General features: G+C 40.4%; 1 protein-coding gene across 7 annotated transcripts in view; it reads left to right on the top strand.

The window, feature by feature from the left end:
- The first annotated feature begins 1397 nt into the window (after positions 1 to 1397).
- LOC133537918 (rho GTPase-activating protein 6-like) overlaps positions 1398 to 22987 on the top strand; it is a 115035-nt gene continuing 93445 nt past the window's right edge. For 4 of the 7 annotated variants that reach the window (XR_009802891.1, XM_061879077.1, XM_061879073.1 and 1 more), the window contains exon 1: positions 1399 to 1654. Coding sequence is in view for 6 of the 7 variants with exons in the window: in XM_061879077.1 (XP_061735061.1) it covers positions 1514 to 1654 (141 nt within the window). In the remaining variant the exon portion in view is untranslated. Of the gene's footprint in view, positions 1655 to 19447; positions 19648 to 22987 lie in introns of those variants that run through there. The other 3 variants (XM_061879078.1, XM_061879072.1, XM_061879074.1) reach the window with 3 other exon arrangements.

Below are 22987 nucleotides of genomic sequence, written 5' to 3'. Positions count from 1 at the left end.
TGGTCTTGTTAATGTATAAACAATTACATGCACCATCTTTGCTTTTTTTGTTTTTTTAAAGGCCTACTGAAAATAGATGTTCTTACTTAAACGGGGATAGCAGGTCCATTCTATGTGTCATACTTGATCATTTCGCGATATTGCCATATTTTTGCTGAAAGGATTTAGTAGAGAACATCGACGATAAAGTTAGCAACTTTTAGTCGCTAATAAAAAAGCCTTGCCTGTACCGGAAGTAGCAGACGATGTGCGCGTGACGTCACGGGTTGTAGGGCTCCTCACATCTGAACATTGTTTAGAATCATAGCCAGCAGCAGCTAGAGCTATTCGGACCGAGAAAGCGACAATTTCTCCATTAATTTGAGCAAAGATGAAAGATTTGTGGATGAGGAAATTCAGAGTGAAGATGTGGAAAAAATAAATATATATATATATATATTTTTTTTTTTAAAAGGCAAGAGCAGTGAGAGCAATTCAGATGTTTTTAGACACATTTACTAGGATAATTCTGGGAAATCCCTTATCTGCTATTGTGTTGCTAGTGTTTTAGTGAGTTAAATACCTTAAAGTCAGAGGGATGTGGCCACAGGTGTGTTGACGCCAGAGTCTCTGAGTCACGAAGCTGCAGCAGGACAGAAGCTCCGCTGATCTCCGGTAAGAGCCGACTTATTACCACAATTTTCTCACCGAAAACTGCCGGTTGACATGTAGTCGGGATCCATGTTCGCTTGACCGCTCTGATCCATAGTAAAGCTTCACCTCCGGGAATTTTAAACAAGGAAACACCTTGTGTTTGTGTGGCTAAAGGCTAAAAGCTTCCCACCTCCATCTTTCTACTTTGACTTCTCCATTATTAATTGAACAAATTGCAAAATATTCAGCAACACAGATGTCCAGAATACTGTATAATTATGCGATTAAAGCAGACTACCTATAAATTGGATCGGGCTGCAAACGCCATGCGTCATCATACCGTGACGTTTTCAACAGGATACTTCGCGGGAAATTTAAAATTGCAATTTAGTAAACTAAAAAGGCCGTATTGGCATGTGTTGCAATGTTAATATTTCATCATTGATATATAAACTATCAGACTGCGTGGTCGGTAGTAGTGGGTTTCTGTAGGCCTTTAAATGGACCACTTTAGTGGTATTTGACCTACATGTAGGTAGAAGTCCACTACACTTACACAAAGTGAAAAATGGCAGTACGTGTCTCAACTGTTCCAGTTTGTCACAGCAGATTGTGGGGGATGAAAAAAATGATGGATGTGCTTTGTATATCTGCAGATCTTCGCGGTGGGGGGGGCACTGTTACGCCTCAGGTCCTGAGTCAGACTCTGGGGGTTGCAGGTTCGTGTGTGTATGTGTTGGGAAGGAGGGGGGTGGGGGGGACTCTTTCATAATCCCCTTCACGGTGATGAGTTTGGGATCGGCTCTCTCCGTTCAGACTTGTGTCACGCAGCGGGATGTGAAGCCTCCACATCTTCTCCACTGGCGCTTTGAAGACAAACATGTCCGCTCAGGGACTGCTGAGCAGCGTTTTTTCCTGCTCCCTCAGTCCCAGGGCCATCTCCAAGCGTGGGCTGAGGCAGACCAGGAGCTTGGACCCGGTACTGATGAGGCACTACGGAGCCGAGAGCACGTCCTACCAGGTCAGACGCTTCATTGATGCATTGTCTTTAAGTCAAGATAGGTTTATTCCGCTAATGAATTAAAAAAAAAAAAAACATGACATATCAGCATTCCAGAAATGTGTGACACTCCCTTAGGGAGCAGGATAACTCTTTAGCGGGAGACAAAATCAACAAAATATCCATGCAATTTTCTCCTCGTGGGAATCTTCCCCTTGCAACATCACTTAGTCTGCGACTAAGTGTCGCAATAGAGACGACTTTTGCGTCAGCAGACCTGACAGTCAACCATGTGTGAAGGTCAAAAGGGGTGTGGCTACCTACAAACACGCTGACAGACTCAGCAACTATTTAGTTTCCATCCAACTTTGCAAAAAAGTCATCTCCTGTTGCAAAACTTAATGAGGGAAACCTGGAAAAAGTGTCATTGGAAGTTAACCTTGTTTGCCTTTTGTGTATCTACACACGCACATGATGAGAAACCTGTTGTTTACTTTTGTTTGTATGTATCCATGTACTATATATTGACTATATTAAAGTTTTTAAAGGCCTACTTAAATGAGATTTTCTTATTTAAACAGGGATAGCAGGTCAATTCTATGTGTCATACTTGATCATTTCGCGATATTCCCACATTTTTGCTGAAAGGATTTAGTAGAGAACATCGACGATAAAGTTCGTAACTTTTGGTCGCTAATAAAAAAAGCCTTGCCTGTACCGGAAGTAGCAGACAATGTGCGCGTGACGTCACGGGTTGTAGGGCTCCTCACATCTGAACATTGTTTACAATCATAGCCAGCAGCAGCTAGAACTATTCCGACCAAGAAAGCGACAATTTACTCATTAATTTGAGCGAGGATGAAAGATTCATGGATGAGGAAATTTAGAGTGAAGGACTAGAAAAAGAAAAAAAAAAGGTGATTGCAGTGGGAGCGATTCAGATGTTTTTAAATGATAAATGATAATTGGGTTGTACTTGTATAGCGCTTTTCTACCTTCAAGGTACTCAAAGCGCTTTGACACTACTTCCACATTTACCCATTCACACACACATTCACACACTGATGGAGGGAGCTGCCATGCAAGGCGCCAACCAGCACCCATCAGGAGCAAGGGTGAAGTGTCTTGCTCAGGACACAACGGACGTGACGAGGTTGGTTCTAGGTGGGATTTGAACCAGTGACCCTCGGGTTGCGCACGGCCACTATCCCACTGCGCCACGCCGACACATTTACTAGGATAATTCTGTGAAATCCCTTATCTGCCTATTGTGTTGCTAGTGTTTTAGTGAGTAAAATAGTTTCTGAAAGTTGGAGGGGTGTGTTGATGCCAGAGTCTCTGAGGGAAGTCACGGCAGCTGCAACAGGACAGAAGCTCCGCTGATCTCCGCTAAGAGCCGACTTATTACCACAATTTTCTCACCGAAACCTGCCGGTTGACATGTAGTTGGGATCCATGTTCGTTTGACCGCTCTGATCCATAGTAAAGTTTCACCTCTGGGAATTTTAAATAAGGAAACACCGTGTGTTTGTGTGGCTAAAGGCTAAAAGCTTCCCACCTCCATCTTTCTACTTTGACTTCTCCATTATTAATTGAACAAATTGCAAAAGATTCAGCATCACAGATGTCCAAAATACTGTGTGATTATAAGATTAAAGCAGACTACTTATATCTTGGATCAGGCTGGAAAATAACGTCCGCTACAACCGGTGACGTCAAACACACGCGTCATCATTTTCAACACGACACTTCGCGGGAAATTTAAAATTGCAATTTAGTAAACTAAAAAGCATGTGTTGCAATGTTAATATTTCATCATTGATAAATAAACTATCAGACTGCGTGGTCGGTAGTAGTGGGTCTCAGTAGGCCTTTAAAGCAGGGGTCCCAAAATTATGGTCCCAAGTTTATTATTTATTTATTTATTTATTTTGACATCATCACACCACAGTGTCCAGCAAGCTACATATATATATATATATATATATATATTCCAATTGACAGAAAGAGTGTGCACTTGCCGCGATGATGTCAAATAAATTTTAAAAATTAAACTTGGGACTTCCCGGGGGCCGTCGTTTTGGGACTTCTGATTTAAAAACTTAAATATATTCAATATATAGTACATGGATACATACAAACAAAAGTAAAAACAGACATAAACATAAACTATATATATATATATATATATATATATATATATATGTATATATTTATATGTATGTGTATATATATATGTGTGTATGTATATATATACATATATACACACGTGTATATATATATATATATATATATATATGTATGTATGTATATATATATGTGTGTGTATATATATATATATATATATATACACAATTATATATACAAATTTGTGTATATATACATATATATATATATATATATATATATATATATATATATATATATATATATATACAAGCTTGTGGATGGCTACCAAAAGCACCTTATTGCAGTGTAACTTTCCAAAGGACATGTAACCAAATATTAACATTGCTGTATGTATACTTTTGACCCAGCAGATGTGGTCATATTTTCAGTAGACCCATAAGAAATTCATAAAAGAATCAAATTTCATGAATGTTTTTTGTGGCTAACAAGTATGTGTTCCAATCACTTTATCACAAAAAAAAAAGAGTTGTATAAATTATTGAAAACTCAAGACAGCCATGACATTATGTTCTTTACAAGTGTATGCAAACTTTTGACCACGACTGTATATTTTGTAAATAATTTTTAGATGTTATTTTTTTACATTTCACATTATTTACCCTTTCAGAAGACTGTTTTCAGTTTTCAATTTTACTGCCAAAACTCTGCTTATAGATTTTTTTTTCACACATCATCTTCTACATCAGTGAGTCTCAAACTGTGGCCGTACGTCGGCTTCATCTAGTTGTACAACAAAGAATAATTTGATTACAGTACAATGTTTTTTTTATTTTCTTCGTGGGCGGAATAACAAACTAAGGGAGCTAGCACTGGGAGCTAGAAAAACAAAAAGGAACTTTAGCATGGAAGCTAGTGGATAGCAAACAGAAAAACTGGAAATAACTGATGCTAACAGAAACAGCTTACCGCTACCACGACCAGGACAAAGTGTAGCATGACAGGTAGTAGCTGTAACAAAATGGCACGACAAGAGTGACATGTGGCAACGACGATGCAACACAATGATCAAGCCCTGACTGGAGGATCAAAGCAGGTAAAATAGGAGCTGGCCGATTGACATCAGGTGTGACCAGATGCCAATCAGCCGCAGCTGAGTGAAAACAGGACACAGGGAGACAAACAGGAAGCTGAACCAAAATAAGAGCACTAGACAGGAACTAAGGACAGGGAATACTAACCACAGAGGAGAAACGAAAACACAAACAAACTGTCAGTGGCAACTCTGACACCATTAGCATGTCAGACAAATATCTCTGCATGACCCCCCCCACCCCCACCCCCCCCCCCCCCCACCAACACCACCACCAGTGTAATTGTTTTACCAGAATGAAAATGAAAAACAACATCTTCCTGATTTATGATACCGTAGGCGTCTTTTTTCATTAGCGCTAAATCTGCCGTGGCAGTAACGCATGTCTAATTTAAGACTGTTTGTTCTGCGCCGTCAGGTCCTCATGGTAACACTATTTATTTGGTGCGAGGGAACCTTGACATTATAAATAGGCTAGTAATGAAAAGCAGATATCTGGAGCGTCTTATGATCGTCAACGAATGCCCAGAATCCTGCAGTCGGAGCTTTTATGTAATGTTCATGAAATGGATTCATAAGCGGAGAAAACAACAAGCTTTTTGAAGTTTTTTCACGTGATATTCGACATGGGAAAGTCCGTTGGAATGGGAGTCGGATTACTCCGTTCCAGGGTCAAGCAATGGCCATCATAGAATATTTTAGACCAGGGATGTCAAACTCAAATACAGAGTGGGCCAAAATTCTAAACTGAACAAAGCCGCGGGCCAAAGTTGAACAAATTAACCTTTTAATAGGGACCCAAACAAGTTTTGCATTGAATATTGAACAAGCAAGGCTTTTATAACTTGATAGTGACATGCAAAATCGAGTTTTGTTGGTAGTGGGGGTGTATATTGTAGCGTTTTGGAAGAGTTACTGCTGCAAGGGGTTCTGGGTATTTGTTCTGTTGTGTTACGGTGCGGATGTTCTCCTGAAATGTGTTTGTCATTCTTGTTTGGTGTGGGTTCACAGTGTGGTGTAACAGTGTTAAAGTTGTCTATACGGCCACCCTCAGTGTGACCTGTATGGCTGTTGACCAAGTATGCCTTGCATTCACTTGTGTGTGTGTAGAAGCCGAATATATAACATGACTGGGCCGGCACGCTGTTTGTATGGAGGAAAAGCGGATGTAACGACAGGTTGTAGAGGATGCTAAAAGCAGTACCTTTAAGGCACGCCCCCAATATTGTTGTCCGGGTGGAAATTCGAGGTATTCGGGGGGGGGGGGGGGGCAGTGAAATTCGGGATTCTCCTGGAAAAATCCGGAGGGTTGGCAAGTATGAGAATTAGCGTTGAATGCGGTGATACAGCGGCACTGCCACTGTATAATACCGGCGGGCTAGCTCTAATGCTTATTTATTATTGCCTCAAGGGCCAAATACAATTACACGGCGAGCCAGAGTTTGACACCCATGTTTTAGACTATACATGCATGTTTCACATACACTATATTGCCAAAATTATTTGGCCACCCATCCAAATGATCGGAGTCATGTGTTCAAAAAGGTGTATAAAATCTAGCACTTTGGTATGGAGACTGTGTCTACAAACATTTGTGAAAGCATGGGCCGCTCTCAGTGATTTCCAGCGCTGAACTGTCATAGGATGCCACCTGTGTAAAAAATTCAGTCGTGAAATGTCCTCGTTCCTAAATATTCAATAGACAACTGTCGGCTTTATTATAAGAAAATGGAAGAGTTTGGGAACAACAGCAACTCAGCCACCAAGTGGTAGGCCAGCTAAACTGCGCATAGTGCAAAGAGGTCGCCGACTTTCTGCACAGTCAGTTGTTACAGAGCACCAAACGTCATGTGACCTTCCAATTAGCCCACGTACAGTATGCAGAGAGCTTCATGGAATTGGTTTCCATGGCCAGGCAGTTGCATCTAAGACATTCATCACCAAGTCCAATGCAAAACGTCGGCTGCAGTGGTGTAAAGCATGTCGCCACTGGACTCTAGAGCAGTGGTCCCCAAAATGTTGTTGCTGCGCACCGGTCAACGCATGATAATTTGTCCCGCGGCCCGGGGGACGGGAGTTGGGGGGTTTCTTTGTCATGAAAAAGGGAGGTTTTATGGGTTGGTGTACTAATTGTAAGTGTATCTTGTGTTTTTTTTATGTTGATTTAATTCTAAAAATATAAAAAATAAATAAATAAAAAATTAAATAAAGAGTTATTAAAAATTATCCTGCGGCCCGGTACCAGCCCGGTGGTTGGGGACCATTGCTCTAGAGCAGTGGTTCTCAACCTTTTTTTCACTGATGTAACCCCTGTGAACATTTATTTTTAATTCAAGTACCCCCTAATCACAGCAAAGCATTATTGGTTGAAAAAAAGAGATAAAGAAGTAAAATACAGCATTATGTCATCAGTTTCTGATTTATCAAATTGTATAACAGTGCAAAATATTGCTCATTTGTAGTGGTCTTTCTTGAACTATTTGGAAAAAAGATACAAAAATAACGAAAAACTAGTGATTTAATTATAAATAAAGATTTCTACACGTACCGTATTTCCTTGAATTGCCACCGGGGCGCTAATTAATTTAAAACCTCTTCTCACTCCTGCGCTTACCAAAGGCATGCGGTAAAAGTAAGCATGCGCTAATTATTTTAAAACCTCTTCTCACTCCGGCACTTACCAAAGGTATGCAGTCAAAATTAGAGTGTGATGTAAGCTTGGACCTTAAATCCTACTGAATAGCTCCTAATCTTATTACCTTTATGCGATTTCAAATTACCGGTATTGAAATCAGCCTCCAGCATTTTGAAAATGATGACAGAGGAAGTGTCACGGGTTTGACCAGGCGGTAAAACTAAGCATGCGCTAATTATCTTGGGAAGTGAGTTTGACCCGGCAGTAATTCAAGGCAGGCGCATACTATATGCCCTGCGGCAATTCAAGGAAATACGGTAGAAGTACTCATCAAGTGCCATCTTTGGGGATTGTAATAGTGATCCATCTGGATTCATGAACTTAATTCTAAACATTTCAAAAGAAATCTTTAACATCAATATTTATGGATCATGTCCACAAAAAAAAATCTAGCTGTCAACACTGAATATCGCATTGTTGTATTTCTTTTCACAGTTTTTGAACGTACATTCATATTTTGTTGAAGTATTATTCAATAAATATATTTATAAAGGATTTTTGAATTGTTGCTATTTTAAGAACATTTTCAAAAAATCTCACGTACCCCTTGGCATACCTTCAAGTACCCCCAGGGGTACGCGTACCCCCATTTGCAGTGGAAACGCCTTCTCTGGAGTGATGAATCACGCTTTTCCATCTGGCAATTTGATGGACGAGTCTGGGTTTGGAGGTTGCCAGAAGAACGGTAAATTTCGGACCACATTTTGCCGAGTGTGAAATTTGGTGGAGGAGGAATTATAATGTGGGGTTGTTTGTGGGCTTGACCCCTTAGTTCCAGTGAAAGGAACTTTGGATGCTCTAGGATAGGAATGGGATGGCACTTCAAGTTCATATGTGAGTCAAGGCAGGTCGGCCAAGTACCTTTGGCAATATAGTGTGCATTGTGTGGTCCTAAACACGATTAGTTTGTGGCTCCATTTTGGTTTTTAATATGGCTTTGTGGAGGAGGGGCGTGGCCTGCGGGCCTGCCGCGGAACGGGGTGTTGCCATGACCGGCCTAGAAGACAGCGATATGTGCGTAGATGGCCCAGGTGGGCCTTGTTATCTAATCACGGGTCGCCCTTTGTAAGCAGCAGCCGAGAGGAGAGAAGTGGTTGGAGTTGGAGACGCTCCTGAGCGGACGCAGCAGACAAAAACACTTTGCTGAAAAGCAAAAGCCTAAGCACCTTTTATAAAAATAAAACAGTGTTATACCCTGAAATTCCTGGCTCTCCTGGCGGTGTGTGTTGATCCGAAGAACCCACTAGAGGGCAACCTCTACCTGCTTATTTATTATTATCATTAGACCCCTGATGGGCCCCAACACCCCCTTAAATCGAACAGCACCACCTTTTATATGCACACTCAGTATGTTTACGTGCGCTAAACTTTAATAAGGTTTTTGACTTTTTAAAAAAGGGATTAACATATCTAAATTAGATTATTGTAAACCAGTCCCCTCTCGCATGTGTACAACCTTATCCATCGATTTGTATCCAGCGTTCTTAGCACATCTTCCTAGAAAGCCCACACTATTTACATGTTTATACCCCAGTTTCATCAATATTGTTATTCATCAAGTGTTCAAACCAGTCATTAGGTATTTTTATAGTTAAAGTACCACTTATAGTCACATACACACTACGTGTGGTGAATCTAATCCCTTGTTCCACCCCCTGGGAGTTGAGGGGAGCAGTGATCAGCAGCTGTGGCCACGCTCGGGATTCATTTTGGTGATTTAGCCCCCAATTCCAACCCTTGAGGCTGAGTGCCAAGCAGGTTGGTAACGGGTCGCATTTTTATAGTCTTTGGGATTACTCACGACATACCGATCTAACCACAAGACCATTGAGCGTTTTTTTTAGGGATCTAAAGCAGTGGTTCTCAAATGGGGGAACGCGTACCCTTGGGGGCACTGGAAGGTATGCCAAGGGGTACGAGAGATTTTTCAAAACTATTCTAAAAATAGCAACAATTCCAAAATCCTTTATAAATATATTTATTGAATAATACTTCCACAAAATACGGATGTAAGTTCCTAAACTGTGAAAATAAATGCAAAAATGCAATGTTTTGTCATGGTCCACATCTTGGACCATGTCATATTCTGGTTTTGTTTCTGTTTTATTATCATACTGTGTTGCATTCAACGTCTTTGGTTCCCGGTGGCACTTCCTGTTTGGTTTTCTGTTGTCAGGGTAACTCATTAAGTGTCACCTGATTCTGGTTTGTCGTCACGCACCTGACTTGATTAGTTATCTCCTTATTTAAGACCGCCCTTGTTTTACATTCGGTCTCCGACTATAATTTTCTACACGCAACAAGTGACATCGATCTTCCCGCATTACCCTATTAGCTTCCATGCTATTTTGTTTGTTTACTTGTCCTCGACAGTCCGACAGCATTGGCGAGTTGGCGTCCTGTGTGGTCTACTCAACACTCTTGTTGAGGAAGTTGAGCGAGCTACTACATACTAGCGCTTTCTGTTCATTCTAGCTTCCACGCTAGTTCTGTTTGTTTTGTCTTTAGTGCCTATGTGCCAGTATTTCTGTTATTAGTTTGTTTTTGTAGTTAGGAATAAATCATCATTCCTACCTTAACGCTGTGTTCCATCTCCGCTGCACCACGAGAACGTAAACACATGCCACGATGCCACCTAGACGTCACATATTCAGTGTTGACAGCTCGATTTTTTGTGGACATGTTCCATAAATATTGATGTTATCTTTTGTTTTGTGAAGAAATGTTTAGAATTGAGTTCATGAATCCAGATGGATCTCTATTACAATTCCCAAAGAGGGCACTTTAAGTTGATGTTTACTTCTGTGCTGAAATCTTTATTTATACTTGCATCACTTTTTTATTTTTCAACAAGTTTCTAGTTATTTTTCATATCTTTTTTCCAAATAGTTCAAAAAAACTACTACAAATGACCAATATTTTGTACTGTTATACAATTGAATAAATCAGAAACTGATGACATCGTGCTGTATTTTACTTCTTTATCTCTTTTTTTCAACCAAAAATGCTTTGCTCTGATTAGGGGGTACTTGAATTAAAAATATTTTTCACAGGGGGTACATCACTGAAAAAAGGTTGAGAACCACTGATCTAAAGGGTCTCTGAAATTTTCCTTGAACCCCCCCTAATTATTATTATTATAATTTTTTTTATATATTACAGACAAAGTTGTGTTTTTTATACAAAATAGTGTCGACAAATTCCCTGCTTAGGCTGCTGCCCCCGCGACCCAACCTCGGATAAGTTGAAGTAGATGTATGGATGGATGGTGTCGACAAATTTAATACAAAGTAGCCACAATGTTCATTTTAATAATCCAACTAAATGTCATTATTCACCTAAATATAATTAAAATTATGTCCAGTTGTCAGGTAGACTTGATCTAATTTATGTAAGGTTATCATTAGTGGCTAATAATAATAATATTAATACATCATTACCATGTTTATTATTATTAGTGCATCCAAGTCGAACCTCTTTAAAACTAGTGATGCCTCTGTTTCCAACTTTAACCACTGTTCCTTGAATGCACCACAACTTAAACATATCTTTGTCCGACGCTGCCACAAATACGTTGATCATATGTTTACCTTTTTTCTATCACAATGTTTAAGGGTGAGCTTTGAAGACATTGTAACGTCTGGCTTGGTTTGAACAGAATGAAGCGCTTTGCATTTCTGCCAGGGTGTGTTAGTAATGTTACATCATTTGAATTTGTTTATCTTAATTTTGTTTATTAAACATTGCCAGCTAGATTGGTTTTGTCTTAACTTTTATGATTTCATATTTCATAACTGACGGATTTAAAAGACCACAGGATGATCATTTTGTCATTTGTCGTCTGGTACTGTTGGGCATTGAGTGTTTATGCCACGGGCCGGCCCTGATTTCAACTTAATATAAAAGACAGTCACCTACTGTAAAATAAAATCAAAACATTTTTACTCCAAACTTTGGAGGGGAGCGAAGAGTCGGCTCATTAATGTCAGGCTTGCCCCTGACATTTTGTCTATATTTTAGTGTTTTAATCTGCTTTTGTCTGTTTCCTGTGTTTAGTATTTCCTGTCTTTTAGTTCCTGTCAAGTGCTCTTAATTTGTCAGCTTCCTGTCTTGTTCCCTGAGTGCTGTGTTCCTCCTCAGTGTGTTTAGTATTTCCTGTCCTTAGTTCCTGTCTTGTGCTCTTATTTTGTCAGCTTCCTGTCTTGTTCCCTGAGTGCTGTGTTCCCCTTCAGCCGCGGCGGATTGGCATCTGGCCACACCTGTTGCCAATCAGCCGGCTCCTATTTGTACCTCCTTTGTCTTGTGTCAGTTGCTGGATCATTGTATTGTCATTTGTATTGTCGTTGCCTCATGTCACTCTTGTCGCGCTACCTATCGTTTTGTTACAGCTATTACCTGTCGTGCTACATCTTGGCCTGGTCGTCGTAGCGGTAAGCTGTTTTTGTTAGCCATAGCTATTCCCAGTTTTTCTGTTTGTGATCCTCCAGCTTCCGTGCTAAAGTTCATTTTTGTTTCTTGTTAGCTTCTATGCTAAAGGCCTTTTGTTTTTTATCCACCCACGTGCGCGCTTTTGGATTGAACCCTTTGTTTGGTTTTGTCTTAGTATTTATATTAAAATCATGTTTGCTCACTCCATGCCTGCCTCCATCTCTGCATCTTGGGGTTCGACACCAAATAACCCTGACAATTAAAAGGTTATTTGCTTTCTTAACAATGTCTCTAAGTCATGTATGAGATCCTTATGTGTGCCTTGGAAGGCAATTATATTAAAACATACACTATATTGCCAAAAGTATTTAGCCGACCTACCTTGACTCACATATAAACTTGAAGTGCCATCCCATTCCTAACCCATAGGGTTCAATATGATGTCGGTCCACCTTTTCGCAGCTATAATGCTTCAACTCTTCTGGGAAGGCTGTCCACAAGGTTGTGGAGTGTGTTTTTAGGAATTTTCCACCATTCTTCCAAAAGCGTATTGGTGAGCATGGCTCTCAGTCTCCCGTTCTAATTTGTCCCAAAGGTGTTCTATCGGGTTCAGGTCAGGACTCTGTGCAGGCCAGTCAAGTTCATCCACACCAGACTCCCTCATTCATGTCTTTATGGACCTTGCTTTCATGTTGGAATAGGAGAGGGCCCCCTCCAAACTGTTCTCACAAGGTTGGGAGCATGGGATTGGCCAAAATGGTTTAATATCTTGGAACATTCAAAGTTCCTTTCACTGGAACTAAGGGCCCAAGGCCAACTCCTGAAAAACAACCCCACACCATAATTCCTCCTCCACCAAATTTCACACTTGGCACAATGCAGTCCGAAATGTACCGTTCTCGTGGCAACCTCCAAACCCAGCTCTGTAGCAACTGACTGAAAGTCGGCGACTTCTATCCACTATGCGTTTCAGCATCTGTCAGTTTACGTGGCCTACCACATTGTGACTGAGTTGCTGTTGTTCCCAAACTCTTCTGTTTTCTTATAATAAAGTTGACTTTGGAAATTTCACCACTGCATTTATGGCACAGTTGGCATCCTATGACAGTTCCACGCTGGAAATCACTGAGAGCGGCCCATTCTTTCACACGTTTGTAGAAACAGTCTCCATGCCTAAGTGCTTGATTTTTATACACCTGTGGCCGGGCCAAGTGATTAGGACACCTGATTCTGATCAAACACTTTTGGCAATATAGTGTAGGTTTAAGACAGTTGACTTTGAAGTTTTTTGTTCTCAGTACTGCTGACTCAATCAACCATGTTGTGCTGAGCACAACAAACACAAAATGACAAAGAAAAAGCAGTATACACTTGCAAATAGGGTTTTATGGTATACCGGTACCGGTATAGTATCGCGGTACTAATGAATCAAAAACGGTACTATACTCCTGTTTGAAAAGTACCGGTTCCCGGGCATGACGGTGCGTAGTCACGTCATGACATTGCTGGTTTACGAGCAGAGGAGCATGTTCGGCATTGCACAATCACGGCGTACTTACAAGCAGACGAAGTGCGTAGACAGCAGTCCCGTCCAAAGGCAAAACCCAGTAACTCAATTTTGGTCAAAACTGAGCTGATAATAATTTTGGAGTTACTAGGTGATATGCTTTACATTAGTGTATGCGATATTATAATATGTTCCGTAAGTAAGCTGTTACGCGCATGGCAGGACCTAGCAACTAATGTAAAGGATATCACCTAGTAACTCCAAAATTATTATCAGCTCAGTTTTGACCAAAATTGAGTTACTGGGTCTTGCCTTAGGACGGGAGAGAACAGGGAGAACGAAAGCATTTTGGCTTAAAAACTAACAATAAAAGTTAAGTTGTAACACTGAAACGCCCTCAGGAAAAGAAGCTATAAGACATGGCTCGCTAGCGAGCAGCTAACATCCATCTGCAGTCGGCAGTGTTTTAGCTTCTTCTACATCACTAATCCTCGACCCCAGGGTGACAAACAAAAGTACGTTTCTTACAAGTATCATCCCTGCAAGACGAGGAATAGCTAAACATGCTTCACTACACACCGTAGGAAGATACGATTGCTAACCGCTAACAGCAAGCTAGCACCCTGAATGTAAACAAATGCTATGGGTGGATTAACACTTGACATCCGCTGTAATGATACCAAGTACAATAGCCTATCTAATCGATACTACTATGATCACATCGACATTTTTTATCGTCACAAAATCTTCTTTCTGAAATGTCTTTGTGATCACGTTTTGTTTAGTTATGTTCTGTTTTGTTTTTAGACTATTTATAATTCCTGTTTACGCTCCCTTGTTTGGTTACCATCCATCCATCCATTTACTACCGCTTATTCCCTTTTGGGGTTGCGGGGGGCGCTGGCGCCTATCTCAGCTACAATCGGGCGGAAGGCGGTATACACCCTGGACAAGTCGCCACCTCATCGCAGTGTTACCACGACGACCAATTAATTCACCTGATTCACTTGGACTCACGCTCCTGATTTGTTTGGACTCACGCACCCGTCAATAATCATGTCACTATTATCAATCAATCAATCAATGTTTACTTATATAGCCCTAAATCACTAGTGTCTCAAAGGGCTGCACAAACCACCACAACATCCTCGGTAGGCCCACATAAGGGCAAGGAAAACTCACACCCAGTGGGACATCGGTGACAATAATGACCCAGTGGGACGTCGGTGACAATGATGACTATGAGAACCTTGGAGAGGAGGAAAGCAATGGATGTCGAGCGGGTCTAACATGATACTGTGAAAGTTCAATCCACAATGGATCCAACACAGTCGCGAGAGTCCAGTCCAAAGCGGATCCAACACAGCAGCGAGAGTCCCGTTCACAGCGGAGCCAGCAGGAAACCATCCCAAGCGGAGGCGGATCAGCAGCGCAGAGATGTCACCAGCCGATACACAGGCAAGCAGTACATGGCCACCGGATCGGACCGGACCCCCTCCACAAGGGAGAGTGGGACATAGAAGAAAAAGAAAAGAAACGGCAGATCAACTGGTCTAAAAAGGGAGTCTATTTAAAGGCTAGAGTATACAAATGAGTTTTAAGGTGAGACTTAAATGCTTCTACTGAGGTGGCATCTCGAACTGTTACCGGGAGAGCATTCCAGAGTACTGGAGCCTGAACGGAAAACGCTCTATAGCCCGCAGACTTTTTTTGGGCTTTGGGAATCACTAATAAGCCGGAGTCCTTTGAACGCAGATTTCTTGCCGGGACATATGGTGCAATACAATCGGCAAGATAGGATGGAGCTAGACCGTGTAGTATTTTATACGTAAGTAGTAAAACCTTAAAGTCACATCTTAAGTGCACAGGAAGCCCATTATCTAAGCTTGTAGTTGCCAGGTAGTCTGCCTGGCGTCATTGTACTCTACACTCTATTTCATACCTATTTCAAGTCATAGTTCATGCGGCCCTGCACCACAAGTACGTTTTTGTTTATTAAAATGCAACAGTTAGTGTCTTTCGTTTTTATGTCCATACTTCTGCCTTTGTGATAGTTTTTTTGTTTTGTTTTATTAGCCAAGTTTGTTCCCCGGCTTGTGTGCGCCTTTTGTTTGCACTTTTTTTTATAGTAGTTAATTAAACATATCTTTACCTTCACGCCATATCCGGTCCAGTTCCTTTGCATTCCCGGGGGGGAAAAAAAAACACAACATAGTCCACGTTTTGACACTTTCATCTTTTTTAAATTCATATTATGTTTATAAACTCAGGAAATATATCCGTGGTCACATGAGGACTTTGAATATGACCAAAGTATGATCCTGTAACTACTTGGTATCGGATTGATGCCTAAATTTGTGGTATTATCCAAAACTAATATAAAGTATCCAAACCACAGAAGAATAAATGATGATTACATTTTAACAGAAGTGTAGATACAACATGTCAAAAGAGAAGGTTACCAAATATTAACAGTGAATGAACAAGTGGATTAATAATCAATTTTTACAGCTTGTCCCTCATAATTTTGACAAAATAGAATGAGAAATTGTCAGGCTTGCCCCTGACAGTCTGTTTATGTTCTAGTTTTTTCCTCTGTGTGTGAAGTATTTCCTGTCAGCGCTCTTATTTTGTTGGTTTCCTGCCTTTCTCCCTGAGCGCTGTTTGCCCTCAGCAGCGGGTGATTGGCACCTGGCCACACCTGGTGTCAATTAGCCCGCTCATATTTTTACCTGATTTTGTCCTCTAATCAGTGCTGGATTATTGTCATGTATTGTCGCTCTTGTCGTGTCGTGTCGTGTCTTTGCAGCGTAGCGGTAAGCTATATTTTGGTAGCTGTTTGTAGCTTACTGTTTTTTTTCCCCCTGCTTCTAGTTTGTTTTAATACAACAAGTAACGACTTCTGTTTCCTGTTTATTATCTTCTAGCTCTCATGCTAGCTCTTTTAGTTTGTTATCCGCCTCGTTCGCGCCTTTTGTTAGTACCCTTTTGTCTGTTCTTGTTTTAGTATTTTAATTAAATCATGTTTTCCTATTCAATGCCTGCCTCCTTCTCTGCATCTTGGGGTTTGTCACAAACTAACTCTGACAGAAATGACACTTTGTGTTACTGCATTTGTCACCAGACTAAATTAGGAGCCTTTGTTTGTTTACTTACTACTAAAAGACAAGTTTTCCTGTATGGTCACTATTTTATTTAAGGATAAACATGTTCTTTGATTACAATAAGAAACATGTTTAGAATAGCATAAGATTTTTTGTTAAAATAAAGTCAATAATGCCATTTTTTGTGATCCCCATTATTTCTAAAAGTACTGAAAAGTATCCAGATAAATTTTGGTACCGGTACTGGTACTAAAATATTGGTATCGGGACAACACTACTTGCAAACATGTACATGCTCATGCGTTATGAGCGTGGATGCCCTGAATTTTTTGGTCATATTCCAAGTACTGTATTTTTTATATTTATTATTGCACTATTGCACTATTGTTTTATAAACTGGGGAGAGAGTAATCTGTTATAATTTGGTTGTTCACCTGCTGATCAATGACAATACAGACTGTTCTATTGTATTCTGACTATATTAATAACTTCTAAAATATGGCAGCCATCCTATTGACAGTTGTTAAGGAACAAATTATGTTTTTGTTTATGATAGAACACCACATGTTTTGCAGTAAAATTGCATGTAATGAGTAATCTTTTGCTCTGCACAAGTTTCTGTCCGTGTTTAAGTGTTCTTTAGCCTTGAGGCTTCATAGCCCGAGTTTGAGTCATCTGGTTTAAATGAGGAAAGACTCAACTTTGACTTCTCATCGTGGGGCAGCACGTCTTGATCTGCGCAGGCTTTGCTCTCCTCCGGGCCCGCATTTCTTCCCACAGTGGATTGTCCTTTTTTGCATCGCATTGGAATCAAGCCCATCCTTGACTTGCCAACGTATCACTATGGCAACTATACTTTTTAGACTGAGTAAAAGGATAACATGTACACTGCCGGGTGGATGTGAGCACGGGGGTCATGATCAATTTATTCTAATCTCACATTTGTTCCGAATAGGTCAGCAAATAATCAGATACAGTTGTGTAAGGGGAAGCACAATTTTTGCATTTTTCTAGGATTTAACAGCGTTCTTGCCAGGCCAGGTTTGCAGTGCACCAGTTAATTCCCATTAGAATCTCTCATTTCCTGGGGATTTATTGATATAGTTCTTTCAAATTTTTACAGCAAATACATTTTCTACAGACGTTTTAGATGTTATTGTTCCATAATCAACAACAAATACCCTCTCAATTTTTTTGGGATATGTGTTCTAAATTTTGCGGCCAAATCTCTGCTGATAGATATTTTTTTAGGATACTTCATTATACAAATACTTTATATTTTAGGTGATTATTCGACATTTAAGAACCAATAACCCTAGTTATTAACCCTATATATTATTTTTTACATATAAAAGTGCATATTACTTATACTTTTTACAGCCAATAATCTTGAGAGAATTTTTGAATATTTATCATGTTATTTACTGATTTATTATTTTCTAGATTTTTACAATAAAGAAATACCAAAATATTGACAAATAGCTTTTAGTATAACCCAGTGCACTTATACATGTCATAACGTGGGGGTTTACGCAGCTTGCTGCGGGGTTTGTTCTCCCGGGAAGCAAACGGACTACTCTGGACCAGGCGTGAAGGTAGGAACATTTTTAATTAATCACTATCAAAAAAGGAACACACAAAAAGGCGCGCAAGGCGAAAACACAACTTAGACAGAACTACGGACAAGAAACACGACTCACTAAACTGTGGCATGAATAAGCAAAACTTACTTGGCATGAAAACGAGCAGCGTGAACTAATCATGAAAGAAGCAGAATGAACTGTGGCATGAGTGCTAGCAAAGTCGCCAGACCGACTGACTGGCAGGGGCAGTTTAAATAGTCTCATGATTAGAACCAGGTGAGCGTCCGAACACCAGCGGCAAGTGAAAATCATAAGTCACCATGGCAACCAAAAAAAAACCGAGTGCCCCAAAAAACAGAAACTAATGGAGTTCAAAACAACAGAAAATAACAAAAACATAATCCAGACCACCGAACATGACAATACACCATTATAAACCACAATAATCAACTTACTACTTTTCATGTATTCTTTTTGATAAAAAAACTTTTACAATTTTTTGATATAATATATTCCTCAATTGTAGTTATTATATATCAATACTTTTCATGAAGTCCGAGCTGCTCCCATAAACATACCATAAAATAAAAAAATATACAATCCCCCGGGAAGCGCTAGACGAAGTGGCTGGGGAGAGGGAAGTCTGGGTTTCCCTGCTTAGGCTGTTGCCCTCGCGACCCGACCTTGGATGAGCGGAAGAAGATGGATGGACAATAATGTAAAACAATAATATTATAAAAAAATAAGATATTGTAAACTAAATTATCATAAAAAATGACATTAGAAAAATACAATTATTTTTTAATGGTAATGTATAATGTTGTTTATACATGTGTGTTTATGTATTCTAATGAATAGGAAATACAAACAAGCCTACAAAACTTTTTTTTTTCAAAAGTACAATCCTGCAATTAATCAATCTTGAAAAAAAAAGAAGAAATACTTGTTTAATTTGTATTCAACAAAGAACAATTCTGCATGTTGGTGCCTTTATGTTAATGTACAAAAGGACTTCCAGATAGTCTCCATAGCAACGTACAGTCGCAGCGACTCATGGGTGTTGGTGTGTTTGGGGTCCGTTCAAACTGGCGTAACTTTTAATGAAAAATGCACAGGACCAATTACAGCGCATCAAAACGCATATCAAGAACAGCTAAGAGTAATGACAGCTCAATATAAACAGTTGTTACTATTATGTTTATTGCGTGTCCTGCGTGTCGCCCGAAATGTCCTACTGTGATAAACTTTTTTCCTATTGGTTCTTGAACGCACCACATCTTCTACTTATTCGGTTCTTTAGTTGAGTTGGACATAAGTTGTCCAGTCAGGAGTATGGCGACTGCTTTCCTTTTTTGTAAAATGTATTTTAATGACAACAAAACGCTGGGATGTGATGTATTTATTATTAACAGAGGTTTAAGGTGCGACTAGAGTCATCACAATGGGGGACCCTCATTTGAAACGGAGCGTCACACGTGTAAGTACTTAACAGTAAGTCATCTAGCTCGTCAATTAGTTATTTTAAACTCTACTACCTGCATTTTTGAAAAATAATAAAAAATGTATTTATAGTGCAGGGATTTGCAACTAGGATACGGTCTGTTGAATTGCGTTCCCCACCCATTTCAAGTGTGGTTTCTTCAGCGTTATCTCATGTTTCCATCTTCTCCATATTGTCTCAACGACCTCGAAGCTTTCCTGTCTTTGTATTCCTCAGAAGGGCCAACGAAGGCTTTGCATCTCGACAAAGCTTTTAATTAGGGTTAAGTGTTCTGTAAGCAGTTAGTGTTTCTTGGAACAGAAAAGTAATGCACTGAGTGGTTCTCAAATTTGGGTTCTCCCAAGTACCACCAGAAAGACCAGCATCAAAATACAGTTGCGTAGTAGGCCCAAGTATTCATTAAAAACAAGGCAGGTGTTTTATTTAACAAGTATCCATCCATCCTTTTTCTACCGTTTTACATTATTGGCCACAGCTGCAGTTTGAATAGTAACGCTACGTTTAAAGGCCTACTGAAACCCACTACTACCGACCACGCAGTTTGATAGTTTATATATGAATGAGGAAATATTAACATTGCAACACATGCCAACACGGTAGAGATGCGTGGTTTGCGGGTATTTTCCTCGGGTCCTGCGGGTGACATGACGAAAAAATAGATTTTAAATAGATTCGGGCGGGTTGCGGTTGAACCATTTCGGAAATCCATCCATCCATCGATTTTCTACCGCTTATTCCCTTTCGGGGTTGCGGGGGGCGCTGGCGCCTATCTCAGCTACAATCGGACGGAAGGCGGGGTACACCCTGGACAAGTCGCCATCTTATCGCAGGGCCAACACAGATAGACAGACAACATTCACACACTAGGGCCAATTTAGTGTTGCCAATCAACCTATCCCCAGGTGCATGTCTTTGGAAGTGGGAGGAAGCCGGAGTACCCGGAGGGAACCCACGCATTCACGGGGAGAACATGCAAACTCCACACAGAAAGATCCCGAGCCTGGATTTGAACCCAGGACTGCAGGACCTTCGTATTGTGAGGCAGAAGCACTAACCCCTCTGCCACCGTGAAGCCCCATTTCGGAAATATATATCGTAATAATCCCAGGAATGTAGGCTCATACAACTTCTTCGTTTGTCTTGTCTTTATTGTAATACAACCACACAACAGCTTTCATGTCTCTAACGCTTTTCCCGGGACAACTCGAACTCTCACTTCCTGTCGACAACGTCACTTCCCTATATCTCCCGGAAGTCCCGCCCCCCAGCCAAAGTCATTGGCTAACACCCCGTAGCCAGCCGCTACATTATACATAGTTAAATGTTATGTTGAAGAGTTTTTTTCAGCCTACTGACGTGTATTTATGGGGTGTCAAACTCTGGCCCGCGGGCCAAATTCGGCCCACCGTGTAATTTAATTTGGCCCTTGTGGCAATATCAAATTAACATTAGAGCTGGCCCGCCGCTGTAACACCGCATTCATCGCTAATACTCTACTTGCCAACCCTCCCGATTTTCCCGGAAGACTCCCAAAGTACAGTGCCCCTCCCGAATTTCATCCCGGACAACAATATTGGGGGTGGGCCTTAAGGCACTGCCTTTGGCGTTCTCTACAACCTGTCGCCACGTCCACTTTTCCTCCATACAAACACCGTGCCGGCCCAGTCACATAATATATGCGACTTATATACACACACGCAAGAGAATGCAATTCATACTTAGTCAACAGCCGTACAGGTCACTCTGAGGGTGGCTGTATTACCAACTTTAACACTGTTACAAATATGCACCACACTGTGAACCCACACCAAACAAGAATGACACATTTCGGGAGAAACATCCGCACCGTAACACAACATAAACAGAAATAGAACAAATACCCACAACCCCTTGCAACAGTAAGTCTCCCGGGACGCTACAATATACACCCCCCGCTATCACCAAACCCTGTCCACCTCAACCCCGCCGCCGAAAAAAGAGGCATTCAAATTTTTTTTTTTACTTTATTTGCTATGCATTGATATCTTTTAATTATTATTATTATTTGAAACTCGATTTTGTATGTCACTATAAAGTTATATAAGCGTTGCATGTTCAATATTCAATGCAAAACTTGTTTGAGTCCCTATTAAACGGTTAATTTGTTCAACCTCGGCCCGCTGCTTTGTTCGGTTTTAAATTTTGGCCCACTCTGTATTTGAGGTTTGACACCCCTGTTATACATGGTTGATTTATATAGGCTAGTAGGTAAAGTGTTGTACCTGACAACACTTGATGGTACGATCCATATACATACGATCACAGACAACGTCACGCTAACATCACGTGACACCTCTGATGAAGGCTGCAGAAGCAAGGTAGCCCAAACTTGTCAGCTACAACACTTTACCTTACTAGCCTATAGAAATCAACCATTTATAAATAGTTAAATGTTGTTACCCACATACGAAAAACGAGCAGCACTCTTTGAAACAGTGCGTGGGCATACTTTTATTTTGAAGTGTCTCGTTTGGTCTGTCGACGGATGTAAGGAAGCTACTTCCGGGTATGGCCAACGAGGTATTTGTTGGTATTTTACTTGGTGAAATGTTTGATCCACATGCTGTGCATGTTATTATTTTTACGTTTGTAACGTGCTTTATTTATCACAGTTTTCACGGTGAATTTGAAGGGAAAGGAAGCCTTCAAATAAATCAGTTCAAGAGAGCCATTGTGTCTGTGCTATTTGGAGGGAGTTACACTTTCTAATCTCACTAATGCCTTTCATCGTCTATATTAGATATATAACAGCGGGCGGGGTGGCGGGTGGACGACGACTTAAGTGATGCGGTTGCGGATGATATAATTGCATATCCGCGCATTTTTACAATACGGCCGAGTTAGTTACTAAATTGCAATTTTAAATTTCACGCAAAATATCCTGTTGAAAACGTCGCGGTATTGTTGTAAGCATTTCACCAATCTCGCGCACTTTGCAAATTATACGTCATTTCCATTGTGCGCAAGCAATTTGGATATCGCAAGACGAGATTTAAGACGAGATTTTGTGGACGGTTTAGTCCAGTAACCCTACATTATTATATTTTATAAATAGTAAACCAAGTTGTGTGGTTGTAGTTTAGTCAGTTGTTTAGTCGTGGATGTACACTGTATAATGGTTAGGGTTCGGGTTGGACTGATTTGAGGGCAATACTCAGTTATATTATCCCCACTACAAATTAATAGATTTACATACGTATTTAATAAATTATTTTGACACCAAAAACATGTATTTGCGCCCATTGATTTGCAAAATGTGCACCACACATTATTCAAA

This window comes from Nerophis ophidion, linkage group LG19 (genome assembly GCF_033978795.1).
Source record: "Nerophis ophidion isolate RoL-2023_Sa linkage group LG19, RoL_Noph_v1.0, whole genome shotgun sequence".
NCBI classification, from domain to species: Eukaryota; Metazoa; Chordata; class Actinopteri; order Syngnathiformes; family Syngnathidae; genus Nerophis; species Nerophis ophidion.
This window is presented reverse-complemented; position numbering and strand designations above follow the sequence as displayed.